This window comes from Felis catus, chromosome A2 (assembly GCF_018350175.1).
Source record: "Felis catus isolate Fca126 chromosome A2, F.catus_Fca126_mat1.0, whole genome shotgun sequence".
Lineage (NCBI taxonomy): Eukaryota > Metazoa > Chordata > Mammalia > Carnivora > Felidae > Felis > Felis catus.
The window spans coordinates 155,050,498-155,065,812 of record NC_058369.1 but is presented as its reverse complement, the minus strand read 5'-3'; the positions used below and the strand labels follow the sequence as shown (position 1 = coordinate 155,065,812).

Here is a 15,315-nt window from a genome sequence, read left to right as displayed (position 1 = left end):
CATCATGGATGGAAGAGGGAACCATTATTCTCTCAGTAGTGACTATTGATTCTGAAGAACAAAAACCAAAGGACAATTAATGACTGGCTTTAGGCCTATAAATGGTGGCTGTGTTTCATTCACTGATAGTTGTCTCAACCATTAATATCAGTAGCAACTTTAATTATATTTGCTCTAGACCAAGGGGAATCATACTAGAAGTAGGTTTTATTTTTCTAGTTTTTTTTTTTTTTAACGTTTTTTCATTTTTGAGAGACGAAACACAAGCAGGGGAGGGGCAGAGAGAGAGAGGGAGATACAGAATCTTAAGCAGGCCCCAGGCTCTGAGCTGTCAGCACAGAACCTGACACGGGGCCCAAACTGACAAACGACGAAGCCAAAGTCGTACGCCTAACTGACTGAGCCACCCAGGCGCCCTTAATTTGTTATGTTTTTTAACAAGAGGATATTCATCCAGTCTATGATGTCAGATAAAGCAGGGAGAGACAGAGACTGAGAGACTAGAGATTAAGATTCCTGGGGCACCTGGGTGGCTCAGTCGGTTAAGCGTCCAACTTCAGCTCAGGTCATGGATCTCACAGTTCTTGGGTTCAAGCCCCCTGTCAGGCTTTATGCTGACAGCTCATAGCCTGGATCCTGCTTCAGATTCTGTCTCTCCCTCTCTCTCTTTGCCCACCCCGCCCCCTCACACTCTGTCTCTCTCTTTCAGAAATATTTTAAATAAGCATTTAAAAAAATTAAAAAAAAAAAAAAAGATTCCTAGCTAGATTCCACACAAGTTGTGTGATCATGGGCAAGTCACTTAACACATTAGGGTTTACTTCCTTATCTCTTAGATAAGAATGTCATGGAGTGCCTGGGTGGCTCAGTCAGTTAAGCGTCCAACTTCAGCTCAGATCATGATCCCATGGTTCGTGGGTTCGAGCCCCATATAGCTGTTAGCTCTGTGCTGTTAGCTCAGAGCTGGAGCCTGCTTTGGATTCTGTGTCTCCCTCTCTCTCTCTGCCCCTCCCCCCTCATTCTCTCTCCCTCTCTCTCTCTCTCTCTCTCTCTCTCAAAAATAAACAGTAAAAAAAAAAAAACTAAAAAAAAAAAGGATGTCACACTTGATGATGTCTAGTTTCCTTTTGATTCTGACATTTAAGGTCATTGAAATTCATTGAAGTTTACAGTATAATATAATTTGGATATATTCACTAAGAAGTGTCATAAAATGTCTTTGCATGGATCGAGGCTTTCTTGGGCCCAGAAGTTGGAAGACCAGATTTGAGGCTCTGTCCTGCAGATTCATGAGTCTCCTAGTTGAAGGGGATTTCTATGACACTTTTTCCTAGTTGATTAAAATAGTTATATTCCAGAATGTTAAACATCAAAGATATTTCTCTAAAACAGACCAGTTTTTTTCCCCTGACTTGCCCCATGAGACTAGAGTTGACAGTGCCCTGGGGAAAAAAGGCCCCAGCAGACTGAGCTGCAAACCCTTCCCAAGGTTAAGGTGGTGGTCTCTACTGTGGGAAGGTGGAAGATGTGGTCTTGCCAAACATCTGCCTCTCTCTCTACCATGCTGGGGTTTATTCCCCAACCTTCTCTCACCCTTTTCCCTGCAGTTGGAAAGGTCTTTCAAGTTCATGAGAGAGGCTGAGGACCAGCTGAAGGCCATCCCCCAATTCTGTTTCCCTGATGCCAAGGATTGGACTCCTGTCCAGCAATTTACCAGGTATGTGCTGGTGTCTCCCTTCCCCACCCCAAAAAGCTAAGGCAAGAACCAGGGAGGGTGTCAGAGATGGCAGATGTCATAGTTCACTCCTACCATTAAGTGATCCCAATGGGCCCCAGGCTAGAGGTTTTCCCCACCATGTTTTAAAATGGGTATCTTTTAGAAGATACGAATCACCTTGCTAAGCATGCCCACTGAACATGGGCATACATTTGGTTTATAAGCCTCTGTGAAGGGCAAACATAGTTCTTGGTCTAGGAGATGTTAGAGAAACATTACCCATCACCCTTTCCTTGTCCCTTGTCCCTGGAAACATTTCTTTAATAGCCCATCCAGCTGTTACTCGGACTGTGACAGGTTTACATTTCTGCTTTAACCCACATTGTTACATACCAAAATTTTTGTTATCGGATGTGTTAGCAATTGACCAAACTCAGTAGGCTGCATACTCTGTGTTTGAGGGACGCCGTGTTCCTTGAAGTTGGCCCAGCAGTCTCTAAGGGCAGTCTGAGCTTCCGGTTGGCTCTGAAGAGACAGTTCTCAGGGAGGGTCACCCGAGGGGCACTTCCAAGGGGGGCACAGAACTGCCCCAGTCTTCAGCTGCTCCTTCACTGAGTCACATCCCTAGGACAGCAAAGGCCATCTCCTCCTGGACCTCACTGGGGGCAGGAGTCACAGTAGATTCTCCATCAGTGACTGCTGTGTTTCGGGGAATGGGACGGTTCAGGTGATAGAATGCTCTGAGAGCTCAGGGTGAAGAAGAATCCCTCATTCCTCTCAGGGTGCACTGGCACTTTGGGTCTCCCTCTCCCTGACACAGACCCCAAAACTATAGGCACACAGAGTCCCTGCACAGAGATGGACGGGCAGGACAGACACAGGCAGGTCCCTGTGATTGCTCACTGCCTGGTGTCTTTGGTTGTGTTCTGCTTTGTAATGCACTTTTGTTTCCCCAACCACAGTGAAACCTTCTCATTTGTCTTAACTGGAGAAGATGGGAGCAGAAGGTTCGGTTACTGCCGAAGACTGCTGGTTAGTACATTCAGCTCTCAGTCTGCAGGAGAAGAGGCAGGAAGTGTGACAGGTTAATCAGAGGAGTTAAAAACATGGAAGATTTGGGGGAATCACCTAAGTCTCATGGGTAGAAGGGAACAACAGTTCTGTCTCCTTTAAGAAGAAAATACTTGCTCCGTTATTTTCCTCGCCAAATGAAAGGCCTTTCTCTCTTTAAGCCAAATGTCCTTTCTAATAAAACATGCTACACAGACCCAGAGAGCTTATAGTGCACATTCATAATGCCTGCTAAGGGCCAAAGAAAGGTAGTTCTCTTGTTCATGATGCAGATCATTCAAGAGTGTGTTCTTCAGGGGCTCCTGGGTGGCTCAGTCGGTTAAGCATCCAACTTCGGCTCAGGCCGTGATCTCACCATCCATGAGTTCAAGCCCCATGTCAGGCTTTGTGCTGATAGCTCAGAGCCTGGAGCCTGCTTTGGATTCTGTGTCTCCCTCTCTCTCTCTGTACCTCCCCCACTCATGCTCTGTCTCTCTCTCTAAAACAAAAACATTAAAAAAAAATTTTTAAGTCAGGATTGGATTCCAGTGAAATGACCATGCTAACCCATTTCAGAGCTTGTCTTTTTGAGACTCATTCTTTTGAAAATCTTCAGTAGAAGCAAATCGTTTCCCTCTGAGTATATTTGAATCTTTGACATAAGCCGATATAATTTAGAGTCAAGAATAATGCACAGCATACAGAAGGTATATTCAGTAATTATTTGTTGAATTAATAGTGAATAAAAAGTATGGGTAGCAATTTAAAAAGTTAAGTGGGAAAAAAATAAAAAGTTCAGTGGGATAATAAGTTTCCTTGATAAAATTACTATGACATAATGAGATTGATTTTCATCTTGGTTTGAAAATTAGCTTAAAAGGCAGTTTCCAAAAAGATTTTTCAGGAATGATTTCTGACTTGGAATTATTATTCTAACAAGCAACATGTGGTTTCAAGGTAACTCCTTAAGAGGAACCACAGGGATCTGGGTGAACAAGTTTAGCCTCCTTCCTTTATGGCTCCATGGGCCATTTTGAGTGCCTCCTGTATGCACAACACCCTCAATTTGGTCCCTTCAAGAGAAGAAAAATATATATACTACATGGCCAGAAGTGCTTCCCACTTATAAAATGGGGTATGGGTAACTACTTACCTCAGTGCGTTTTCAAAAGGTTCCGTGTGTGGAAACATCTGGCACATGATATGCACTTAAAAATGTTTGGGTTCTCTTCTCTGAAGTGCTAACACTCATGATTTCCTTGTGTTTCACCCCAAAAAGCCTGGTGGCAAAGGGAAGCGTCTCCCTGAAGTTTACTGCATCGTGAGCCGCCTGGGGTGCTTCAGCCTCTTTTCAAAGGTGAGGACTGGGGCCTTAGCGGAGGGAGGACACAGGAAACACCCGGACCCCTGGTACTTTTATAAGCGTATCCTGACATTTTCCTTCCCACTTCTCTTGTCACTGATACTGGAAATGAGAGCTGATGACGGTTGGCGCCCAGGAAAAGGGGGGGGGGGGGAGAGTCAAAATAATTGCAGGTGGAGGATGGAAGGGGGTGGAGGATCTTCCCAGAATATTCCTTATGGTTTACTTTCGTACTTCTCAGCCCTGTCTTTTGTCATATTAGCTTTTGCATGACAGAAAGGCCACTATAATGGATGGATGTCTAAGTATCTGTGTATATATATGCGTGTTGTGTGTGTGAGAGATTTATTATTGTAATTGTGCTCTAAATCTATCAAAATCCTTAATGTAATTTGGTCCTCTTTTTGGGAAGATAAGCCAATGTATCAAGACCTAGGAACTGCTGTATTGAATTGGCCCATCCATTCTACTATTCGGTGGGTAGAGAGAAGCTAATTACTATCATATATGATAATCTTAAATATTAGGTATAATCCAACATTCATTTCCTACATTAACGAGACATGACCATCTAATCCATAAATTGATTTTAAGTTCTTCTTGAGCGTATATTTTAGTCTGAGCTTTCTTTTGAGAACTGAAGTCCTATGTCTACTGTCCGTGGATGGAAAGCAGCATTTCCTAAAATCATTCCGAAATAAGTCTACTTCCTGCCCACCGTCCTCTTATACTCAGAGGAAGCCTGACTTCTACTGATCTGGTGTAACCTCTTGCCTTGGTAGAACTTATACTTCTATTCAAGCCTGTTAGAAATAAAGGATGATATCAACTTGTCTGTGTTCCTCCCTCCACTCCAGTGAGGTGGTAAGCCTTTCACATTGAAGTTGGTCATTTGCAGACTCTTAGGAAAGCTGTGCATTGCTGCTCATGCGGGTCTTTCCGAGGGGGTTGTTTAAATTTGTTTTTTCTTTTTCTTTTTCTTTTTTTTTTAATTTTTTTTAATGTTTTTTATTTATTTTTGAGACAGAGAGAGACAGAGCATGAACGGGGGAGGGGCAGAGAGAGAGGGAGACACAGAATCGGAAGCAGGCTCCAGGCTCTGAGCCATCAGCCCAGAGCCCGACGTGGGGCTCGAACTCACGGACCGCGAGATCGTGACCTGAGCCGAAGTCGGACGCTTAACCGACTGAGCCACCCAGGCGCCCCTAAATTTGTTTTTTAATGTTTTATTTATTTTTGAGAGAGAGAGAGAGAGAGAGAGAGAGAGAATGAGCAGGGGAGGGGCAGAGAGAGAGGGAGACACAGAATCCACAAAGCAGGCTCCAGGCTCTGAGCTGTCAGCAGAGCCTGACATGAGGCTCAAACCCGTAAACCACAAGATCATGACCTGAGCCAAAGTCAGACTGAAAGACTGAACCACCCAGGCGCCCCCCCCCCCCCTGCCCAGGGGGGTTTTAAACATGGAAATAAGGCTGTAGGTCACAGCCTTTGCTGTTCAGAGAATGCTTATGAAAGGGAGAAGGAAGTGGAACCGCTCCCATGAGTTAGTCTAGCGGCCAGTGGCAGCTTTGGAATTCACATGAGCCCCATTGTTTTGTCGTGGACAGGGGCTGACAAGCAAGTAAACGTATTAACATACTGTATGCTGTGCAGGTCTGTGTTTTCATGGTAGTTTTGTTACTGGGGATATTGAAGGGTGTGTATGATAAGTTGCCAAAGACCACACAGCAAATATGCTGGATAGAACCAGAAACAGAGCTTTAGCGAACTGATCTCTATAAACTCGGCCTATTTCCAGGTGAGGGACAAGGATGACTAAAATGACAAATTGTCCTTTTGTACAGAAAAAGGAATCAGGGGCGCCTGGCTGGCCCAGTTGGTAGAGCATGCAGCTCTTGATCTCAGGGTTGTGAGGTCAAGCCCAACACTGGGCCTGGAGACTACTTAAGAAACAAAAACAAAAAACAAAGAAAGAGGAATCGTCTTTAAGAAGAACAGCTCTAAGGGGTGCCTGGGTGGCTCAGTTGGTTAAGCAACTGACTTCGGCTCAGGTCATGATTTCACAGTTTGTGGGTTCGAGCCCCACATCGGGCTGTCTGCTGTCAGCTTGGAGTCAGCTTCAGATCTTCTGTCTCCCTCTCTCTCTGCCGCTGTCCTGCACACGCTGTCCCCCCCACCAGCTCAAAAATAAACATTAAAAAAAAAAAGGAACACTTCTCAGAATCTCTGAAGAAAGGTATATCATTAAATATGACTACAGTCACACTTTGTAACAAACCACAGTAGCTTAAAGCAGCACTCATTTATTCTTATAGACCTGCAGGTCGCCCGGGGCTCAGCTCAGCTCATCTCCCCCTTCCCCCCACCCCTGGGCTCGCTCTTGTGTTGTGGGTAGGCCGGGGGTTGGCTGACCTGGGCTGCCTGGTCTCTGCTGTAGGCTGCAAGGCTGGGGTTGGGGCTGGCTCACATGTCTGTCATCCTCCTTGGACAGCGAGCTGGCCTGTGCACTTCTCCAGCAGTTCTCATGGCTGTGGCAGAAGCCCCAGAAGGCCGCGGAGACACGTAAGGCAGCCTTCCTGAGGCCTAGGCTTAGACCTGGCACGCTGTCACTTCTGCCTCAGAATTCTTCATCCTTTTGTTATTACCACCTAGCCAGAGTTCTAAGATTTTTTTTTTCCCTTTGGGGCACCCGGGCAACTCACTCGATTGAATGTCCGACTTTGGCTCAGGTCATGATCTTGTGGTTTGTGAGTCCGAGCCCCGTGTCAGGCTCTGTGCTGACAGCTCAGAACCTGGAGCCTGCTTCACATTCTGTGTCTCCCTCTCTCTGCCCCTCCCTCTCTTGCACTCTCTCTGTCTCAAAAATAAATTAGCATTAAAAAATAAAAAAAATTAAAAAAGATTTTTTTCCTCCTTCATTGCCTCCCCTCATAAAATTCTTTTTAATTTTTTTGTCATATTATTTTTTTATTGTGCTAAAATATACATAACATAGAAGTCACTATTTTAGCCATTTTTTAAGATTTTATTTTTTTTCTTTTTTTTTTTTATGTTTATTTTTGAGAGAGACAGAGAGAGACCAAGCATGAGCAGGGGAAGGGCAGAGAGAGAGACACACACACAGAATCCAAAGCAGGCTCCAGGCTCTGAGCTGTCAGCACAGAGCTCAACGTGAGGCTCGAACTCATAAACCCGGAGATCATGACCTGAGCCAAAGTCGGATGTTTAACTGACTGAGCCACCCAGACTTTATGTTTATGTTTAAGTAATCTTAAACATTTTATGTTTACGATTTTATGTTTAAGTAATCTCTATACCCAATGTGGGGTTTGAGCTTACAACCCCAAGATCAAGACTCTCTTGCTCTACCGACTGAGCCAGCCAGGCACCCCTATTTTTAGCCATTTTAAGTGTGCAGTTGATTAGCATTATGTTCATTCACATTGTGTGCAACTGTCACCATCATCCATCTCCAGAATTTTTTTACAATCCTGAATTAAAATTCTGCACCCATTCAACACTAACCTCCCCGTTCCCTTCCCTTCCCAGCCCCTGGCACCCACCATACTACTTTCTGTCTGTGTGAGTCTGACTACTCCAGGATCTCATGTAAATGAAGTCATATATTTATCCTGTTGTGACTGACTTCTATCACGTTAGCATATGTCCTCAAGCTTTATCCATATTGGAGCATATGTCAGAATTTCCCTCCTTTTTAAGGCTGAATAACAGTCTATTGCTTGTATATATCACATTTTCTTTATCTGTTTATCCATAGATGGACATTTGTGTTGTTCCCACCTTTTAGATATTGTGAATCATGCTAACCTGAAAATGGCCATTCAGATGTCTGAGTCCCTGCTTTCAAATTTTGGGAGTACATACCCTTTTAAGTGTGAAATTCCTGGATGGTAGGGTAATTCTATATTTAATTTTTTGAGGAACTGCCACACGTACAATCTTTTTAATTTTAATAAGAAATTTTATTCAACCCATATATCTAAAATACTAGTATTTCAGCACTTCATCAATATAGTCATTGATATTTTACATTCTTAATTCTGTATTTTGAAATCTACTGAGTGTTTTTACATTTATAACACACATCTCAGTTCAGACTAGCCATATTTCAAGAGTTCAATACCTACACGTGATATTATTATAAATGGGTTTCTTAAGTTAATTTGTTTATTTTGAGAGAAAGAAAAGGAGAGCGTGAGTAGGGGAGGAACAGAGAGGGGGAGAGAGAATCCCAAGCAGGCTCCGTGCTGTCAGCACAGAGCCCAATGCAGGGCTCAGTCTCACAAACTGTGAGGTCAAGATCTGAGCCAAAATCACGAGTTCCATGCTTGGGGCACCTGGGTGGCTCGTTCGGTTAAGCATCAGGCTCGGGTCATGATCTCACGGTTAGTAAGTTCGAGCCCTACATCGAGTTCTCTGCTCTCTCTGCTGTCAGCACAGAGGCCACTTCGGATTTTCTGTCTCCCTCTCTCTCTGTCCCCCTCCTCAAAAATAAATAAACATTAAAAAAAAAAAGAGAGAGAGATGGGGCACCTGGGTATCTCAGCCGGTTAAGCATCAGGTGATGATCTCACAGCTCCTGTCTTCAATACTTGTGTCGGGCTCTGTGCTGATAGCTCAGAGCCTGAAGCCTGCTTCGGATTCTGTGTCTCCCTCTCTCTGCCCCTCCCCCATTTGTGTTCTCTCTCTCTCTCTCTCTCTCTCTCTCTCTCTCTCTGTCTCTCTCTCTAAATAAACAAAAAAAAAAGTATGCTCAACTGACTGAGCCACCCAGGTACCCCTATAAATGGCATTTTTATTAAAACTCTTTGATCCACAACTAGATTATGGAGGGTCTTACATTTAGACCTTTTAGAATAACAGTTTTATTGAGATGAAGTTTGTAAACCATGAAATTCACCCTTTAGCACATCCACACAGTTGTGTAATCATCACCACAATTATAGGACATTTTTATCAACATTTTTATAGAAACCCCTATACCCATTAGTAGTCACTTTCTACTTCCAGAAAGCAGTCTGCTTTCCGTCTCTGTGGATTTGTCTCTTCTGGAGTTTTTATCCAAATGGAATCATACAAGAAGTAGCCTTTTGTGACTCGGGTCTTTGACTTAGCCTAGTATTTTCAAGGTTCATCCCTGCTAGAGTATGAATCAGTATCTCATTCCCTGTAGTGGCTGATTATGGCATATAATGGAACATCACATTGTGTTTATCCACTCTTCAGCTGATGGACATTTAGGTTATTTCCCCTTTTTGGCTACAGTGAATAATAGTTTTTTTTTTTTTTTTTAATGTTTATTCATCTTTGAGAGACAGAGAGAGACAGAGCATGAGCGGGGAAGGGGTAGAGAGAGGGAGACACAGAATCCGAAGCAGTCTCCGGGCTCTGAGCTGTCAGCACAGAGCCCGACGTGGGGCTCGAACTCACGAACCATGAGATCATGACCTGAGCCGAAGTCGGAGGCTCAACTGACTGAGCCACCCAGGTGCCCCTGCTGTGAACATGAATGTGCCAGTTTTTGTGTGGACGTATGTTTTCATGTCTGTTGGGTAAATGTCTAGAAATGTAATTGCTAAGTCATATGGTAACACGGTGTTTAACCTTTTAAGGTACTACCAGCCTGTTAGCTATTTTACATTCCCACCATCAGTGCATGAGGGTTCCAATGTCTCCACTTCCTTGCCAACACTTACTATTGTCCGTCTTTTGGTTTTAGCCCTCCTAATGCGTGTTAAGTGGAATCTTTTTGTGGCTTGTGTTTGCATTTTCCTAATGGCTACCCCCAGAGAGACTTTAAATCCACAGATATACTGTATATCTTTTTATGTACTGTCGCCCCTTAAAAGGCTACAAACCATTATAGTATCTAAGTTTTTTTCATCACCACCCCCAAGAACCAATTTTTATCCCCTTAGGGACAATATCGCTCCCATTAAAAATGCATATGTTAGCCCAGTAAGTTACATGTCCAAACCCAAAGTTAAGCGAGTCAAGGAACTTCACCCCTTTGGTGGAAAGAACTGCAAAGGCACAAGGCAGAGGAGAGGTACACAGAAAGGAGATTTGGGACAAAACCGTATGGGGTGAAAGACGCTTAAAGTTTGGCCTGATGAGGACAGCAGGGCTTCCCCATAATTCTTCAGTCGCTGTGGTGGGCCCACTTCATCGAGAACAGAGCAATACCTTGGCACCCTGACATCAGGATAGCTAAGCTGCTTTGGTGACCCTTGCAGATCTTGGATGAGGTGGAAAAGCGACGAGGCATCTCTCCTGCCCTGGTACAGCCCCTCATGAGGAGTGTCATGGAGGCCCCTTTCCCAGCACTGGGCAAGACCATCGTCGTCAAGAACTTCTTGCCAGGATCAGGAACTGAGGTAAGCCATCAGATTCCTATTGTCTCCTAGAAGAAAGAATGGCCCAGACAGCCAAGTCCCAGTAAACCAAGCAAGGGGCTGGCTTTCAGTGGTCTGTCTCATTGCCTGATGTCACATTCAGGTGCATGTAAAATCCACCCCAAGTCCTGTCTATCCATTCGAGGATTTATTCCCAGACAGCATCCCCAGAACTATGTCATGGCAGTATATGGTGTTTCTTTGCATGACCTCGGTCCCACAGATTAGGGACCTGCATTGAACATCCTTAGCTACTCTTAATAGCCCATTACTCTCATACATAGCATTTGAACCCATTTATGTTTTTGGTCTCCGTCACCTCTATAACTTCATATTGTCAGATAGATTATTTTCAGGGAAGACAAGTTCAGGTACTACTTTTTTTTCACCCATCTAGGACTTTGAGGCATGTTCCCCTCCTTGGCTGGGTTGGGATTGAATGCAGGATTTTGTTTTTCTCCTTCCCATTCTTTTTAATATGGCTCTGTGGACATCAGAAGGTACATCCCATCCAGCCTGAGTATCTATTTATTTCCAAAAGCCCTTGAAAAAGCAAAGTCACCTCTGGAGACAGGGGAGGGGAGGATGGGGAGGGGAGGATGGGGAGGGGAGGATGGGGAGGGGATATTCTGCCACAACTCATTTTCCCAGAGCAGAGAGAAGCATTCTCCCTGTTGCTGGAGAGTCTTGCACTGTCCTATACCAGATACAGGCGACTTGGCCATAGGGATATTAACATTAACGTGCCCCACTGTGTGGGCAACACCGGGCAGGCATGGTGCTCAGAGTAAAACACTGGTCTCTGCTCACTGTGAAGGAGTCAGCTATTAAAAGAGAAAAACAGGAACGCCTGGGTGGCTCAGTCAGTTACATGTCCGACTTTGGCTCAGGTCATGATCTCATGGTTTGTGAGTTTGAGCCCCGCGTCGGGCTCTGCACTGACTGCTCGAAGCCTGGAGCCTGCTTCAGAATCTGTATCTCCCTCTCTCTCTCTACCGAACCCCACTCGTGCGCGCTCTTTCTGTCTCTCTCTCTCTCTCTCTCTCTCTCAAAAATAAATAAACATTTACAAAAAAGAAATAAAAAAAGAAGAAAAGCACACCCAGGAGTAGTTGACTTGAGATGAATTTGGGAACATTTCAACAAGTACAGAATGAGAAACTATGCCCACTGAACATACAAGCTGTAAGACACATCATAGGGAAGGGACTGGTATGGGGTTGGGCTCACTGAGAAATGCCTTCTAGAGGAGGTGAGTCTTGAAAGTGTTGCTTGGATCTTTTGGTCCTTCTGCATGAGCCCATGACTCCATTCCAGCAGGTAATATTCCCTTGTGAGGCAGACACTTCCCTGTGGGACTCTAAGTGATGGGATAGCAACAGTCATGGCACTTCCAGGGAGGGGCGTGGTCCACATATGTCATCGCCAGCCAGAGCCACCAGCCATTTTGGGTCAAGGGCCATTGATTCTGCCACCCTATGTCCCCACCTCCATCCGAACTTTCCTCACACTCAACTGCGACAGAGTCACTTCCAAGTGTACCTGCTCCCCAGTCTCCTAGGATCTTTCTTTTCCCTGGTCGCCTTGTCTTCCTTGTTTCCTTTCCCTTTTCCCCTGCCAGTGGGTGCACCCTGCTGAGGACCTCAGAGCCCCCGGCCTGTGGTGCGGCCCCTCCTCACGGCTGCTCCTGTTCCCCGGCAGGTGATTGAACTGTGCCGCCCGCTGGACTCCCGGCTTGAACACGTAGACTTTGAGTCTCTCTTCTCCTCTCTCAGCGTCCGCCACCTGCTCTGTGTTTTTGCCTCCCTGCTTCTGGAAAGGAGGGTCATCTTCATCGCAGACAAGCTCAGGTACCAACCGTGGCCTCTCCTACTAAATAAAGTGTCTGAATGACAGTCGGTCTCGGGCTGGCTGGCACATGTAGGGCAGGTGATTGTCGGGGACTGCCAAGGAAGCACCCTGAGGGAAGAGTGCGGGTCAGTGGGCAGCGAGGAGTGGAGATCTGTAAGGCACCGCGGTTCTGAAACACCGGGTCAGCCCACGCCTCCCTACACACTTACCTGATTTGCAGCCTGCCTTCCACCCGTTCCACTGTGTGCTGGGCGCTCTGCCGTGTGCTGGGGGACCGACGGTTCTAGAACTGAGCAGACCACCCAGTACTGTGTTGTAAAGGCTTACCAGAGCAGTGTGTTCTAGGCAGGAGGAGGGCCCTCCTCCTCAGAGGAAGCCAGTTCTGGCTGTGTCCTAAGACTAACAGCAAGTAGAAAGCACATTCCAGGCGAAAGGAGCAAGGCAAGGAGGCTGGAGGCCGAGCATGACACCTTCAGGAACTGCAAAGCCGTTGGCTGCAGCTGAGCCCAGAGAGGAAGGCCCAGGAGGAGGCAGGGAGCCAAGGTTCACAGACGGCTGCAGGGTTGTGCTAGAGCACAGATGTATCCCAAAGGCGCCCCCTCCTCTCAGTGCTAAAATAAATTACACAGAGTCTCACACACACCTGCTTGCTGCTTGGTAGGATGCCCCCCACGTCCTATGGGTCACACTCAGTGATTTGCAAAGCCCATGTCACAAAGCAAGGAAGAGCCAGGAGATACAGGTAGGGATTCGAGTTAATTCTAAACTAGGAAGAAAAAAAAAAGAATTCCTGGCATTTTCCTCCTTTCAAAATACCGAATCAGAGCCTTCTTTGCTTTGGAGCTGAGGGCACAGCGGCACGGGTAGTGAGTGAAACTCCACGAGGGGCTGAGATGTGGGACCCAGTCAGAGATGGGCCAGCCAACCAGTGAAAGCAGATGAGGCCAACCGAGGAGTCCATCTGGAGAGAAGAAATGCCAAAAACACAAAAATTAAAGAACCGTGGTTTGCAGAGGAAATCTGACTCCCAAGTCTGGAAAACAAAAGGGAGGAAGAGGAACAGGGAAAGAGGAATGGCAAGGACAGAAGGTATGAACGTGGAGTTCATCAGGAATGTGGTAGGAAGTGGAATCCAGTCCTCTCCTCCCGCGCCAGCCCATCTGGTCATCTTGGTGATGCTCCTCTCTGGACAGCAGCCACTTGGCTATTCCCAGCCCGATCCCACCCTGGCCTTTAGCGAGCTATTCACTTTTACTGTCGTGGTTATTGCACTCCCTGTGCACTGGGGTCCGCTCAGGAAGCGGGCCGGCACTCCGCTGGGCGCGGGCAGCTCTCCAAGCTCGCTGGACACTGGGGAGTTCAGACGGGAGAGTTCTCAAGGTTGGGGCTCTGGGAGCTGAGGAGGAGTAATAACCCTTCAGTGGCCAGGATCGGATTTCATGGACATTCTAGTAGCTGTCTGTATTCTCTGGAAGCCCCACTCTGTCCCCCAGAAGTAGAATTCTCAACCTCGGCCATGGGGGAGGGGAGAGTGGAGAATCTCAGAAAGGCCTAGGCTAGAAGTGATTGCCAGCCAAGTAAACGTGCTGCCCACCAGGATTGGAGATGGAGCCAGACAGTCCCCTGAGGAGATTGCTTCTGGGCTGAAGATGTTAGGCTCAGGAAGGTCCAGCCTGAGAAAATGTCCAGGAAGATGGGCATGGCTGGAGAGGAGTGTGCCCTCCCCAGGCTTCCTCCCAGGCAGAGGAGAACACAAAATATCATCTGTTTTTCTTGTCAAAGTACAATGCAAGAGAGAAGGTGAGAACAGAGAGGGTCAAAGACAAATGCATCTCTGAAGGGCAACAGAGTGGATGTGTCAGGCTTAGGGGACCAAGACAGCTGGAAGGGCTCAGGACAGAGATCTCTGGGAGGAGACCACCACCTCGCCCCCCCACCCCCTCCCTGGACACATTTCTGGGTTGATGGGTTAAAGCCCCTCCCTCCCACAGAACTGCTCTAAGGAGACAAAGGAAAGCGAAGGAGCCCCATTGCTGTAAATGGACCCTGCCCGGTGGCTGCATCTTGTTAGTTCTACCATCCCCTCCCCTCCTGCTCTGGGGCAGCTTTGTGGGGAAGACAGATCACCAGTGTGGTCAGACTGGAGGCATTTGGAGTGTCCCCACCTTCCATGATGCCTGGTATTCTGCCGGTAGAGACTTAGTCCCTTGGACAAGCGAACACCCATGAGAGGGGAGAGGGGTAAGATGGCAGCCGTGGATGCTGCAGGGACACGGAGAACGTTGGTGCTGCCCTTGGGTCCAGAGCTGGGCCACAGTGCAGCTAACTGCTGTGTGTGTGCGTGGAAAGTACCTTAATTACATTTTTAAACCCTTCATGGCCTTCAGACTTGCACGCCCATCTCTCATCACAGAGGACGTGGGGCCTAGGGGTGTCCCCCTACCCCCCGCCCCCAGGAGAGAGGAAGCCTGAACATCCTCCACCGTTGGCCGTGGGTCTCCTCATTTATGAAACAAGGGCTTGTCTGTACCCAGGTCCCTTGTCATTCTGACCTGCTTGGGCTCCCATGTCATGTTGGCCCCAAAGGCAGCCCGTACTTTTCCTGTTACAAATGGCTCACAGTGTTCTCTCTCTTACCCAATAAATTATCTCTCTATCCAACACGAGTTCCATGCAGACCTGAAGAGGTGGAAAAATAAATAAATAAAGGCCCACAGAGCTGAGGCTGGAAAAGAAGGAAACACAGCAGGCGGGAGCCAGAGGACAGTAACAACAGGCAACCGTCAGGAGCCCTGGAATGTTGCCTCTGGGCCAGGCTCTTGGAAGCGTTTGACCTGTATTCTTTCAGGCTCCTGACAACTCAATCACATAGCTTCTATTATTAGGAAACTAAGAAGCACACAGAGGTTAAGACACTT

The 15,315-nt window shown here is 46.7% G+C and overlaps 1 protein-coding gene across 5 annotated transcripts in view; it reads left to right on the top strand.

Moving 5' to 3' along the window:
- Positions 1 to 15,315, top strand: part of DENND2A (DENN domain containing 2A) — a 105,648-nt gene that overhangs the window by 69,081 nt on the left and 21,252 nt on the right. For all 5 annotated transcript variants that reach the window (XM_023250633.2, XM_023250632.2, XM_045052851.1 and 2 more), the window contains 5 exons: positions 1,608 to 1,717; positions 2,680 to 2,749; positions 4,047 to 4,124; positions 10,388 to 10,528; positions 12,248 to 12,396. In XM_023250633.2, the coding sequence (XP_023106401.2) occupies positions 1,608 to 1,717; positions 2,680 to 2,749; positions 4,047 to 4,124; positions 10,388 to 10,528; positions 12,248 to 12,396 (548 nt within the window). The remainder of the gene's footprint in view (positions 1 to 1,607; positions 1,718 to 2,679; positions 2,750 to 4,046; positions 4,125 to 10,387; positions 10,529 to 12,247; positions 12,397 to 15,315) is intronic.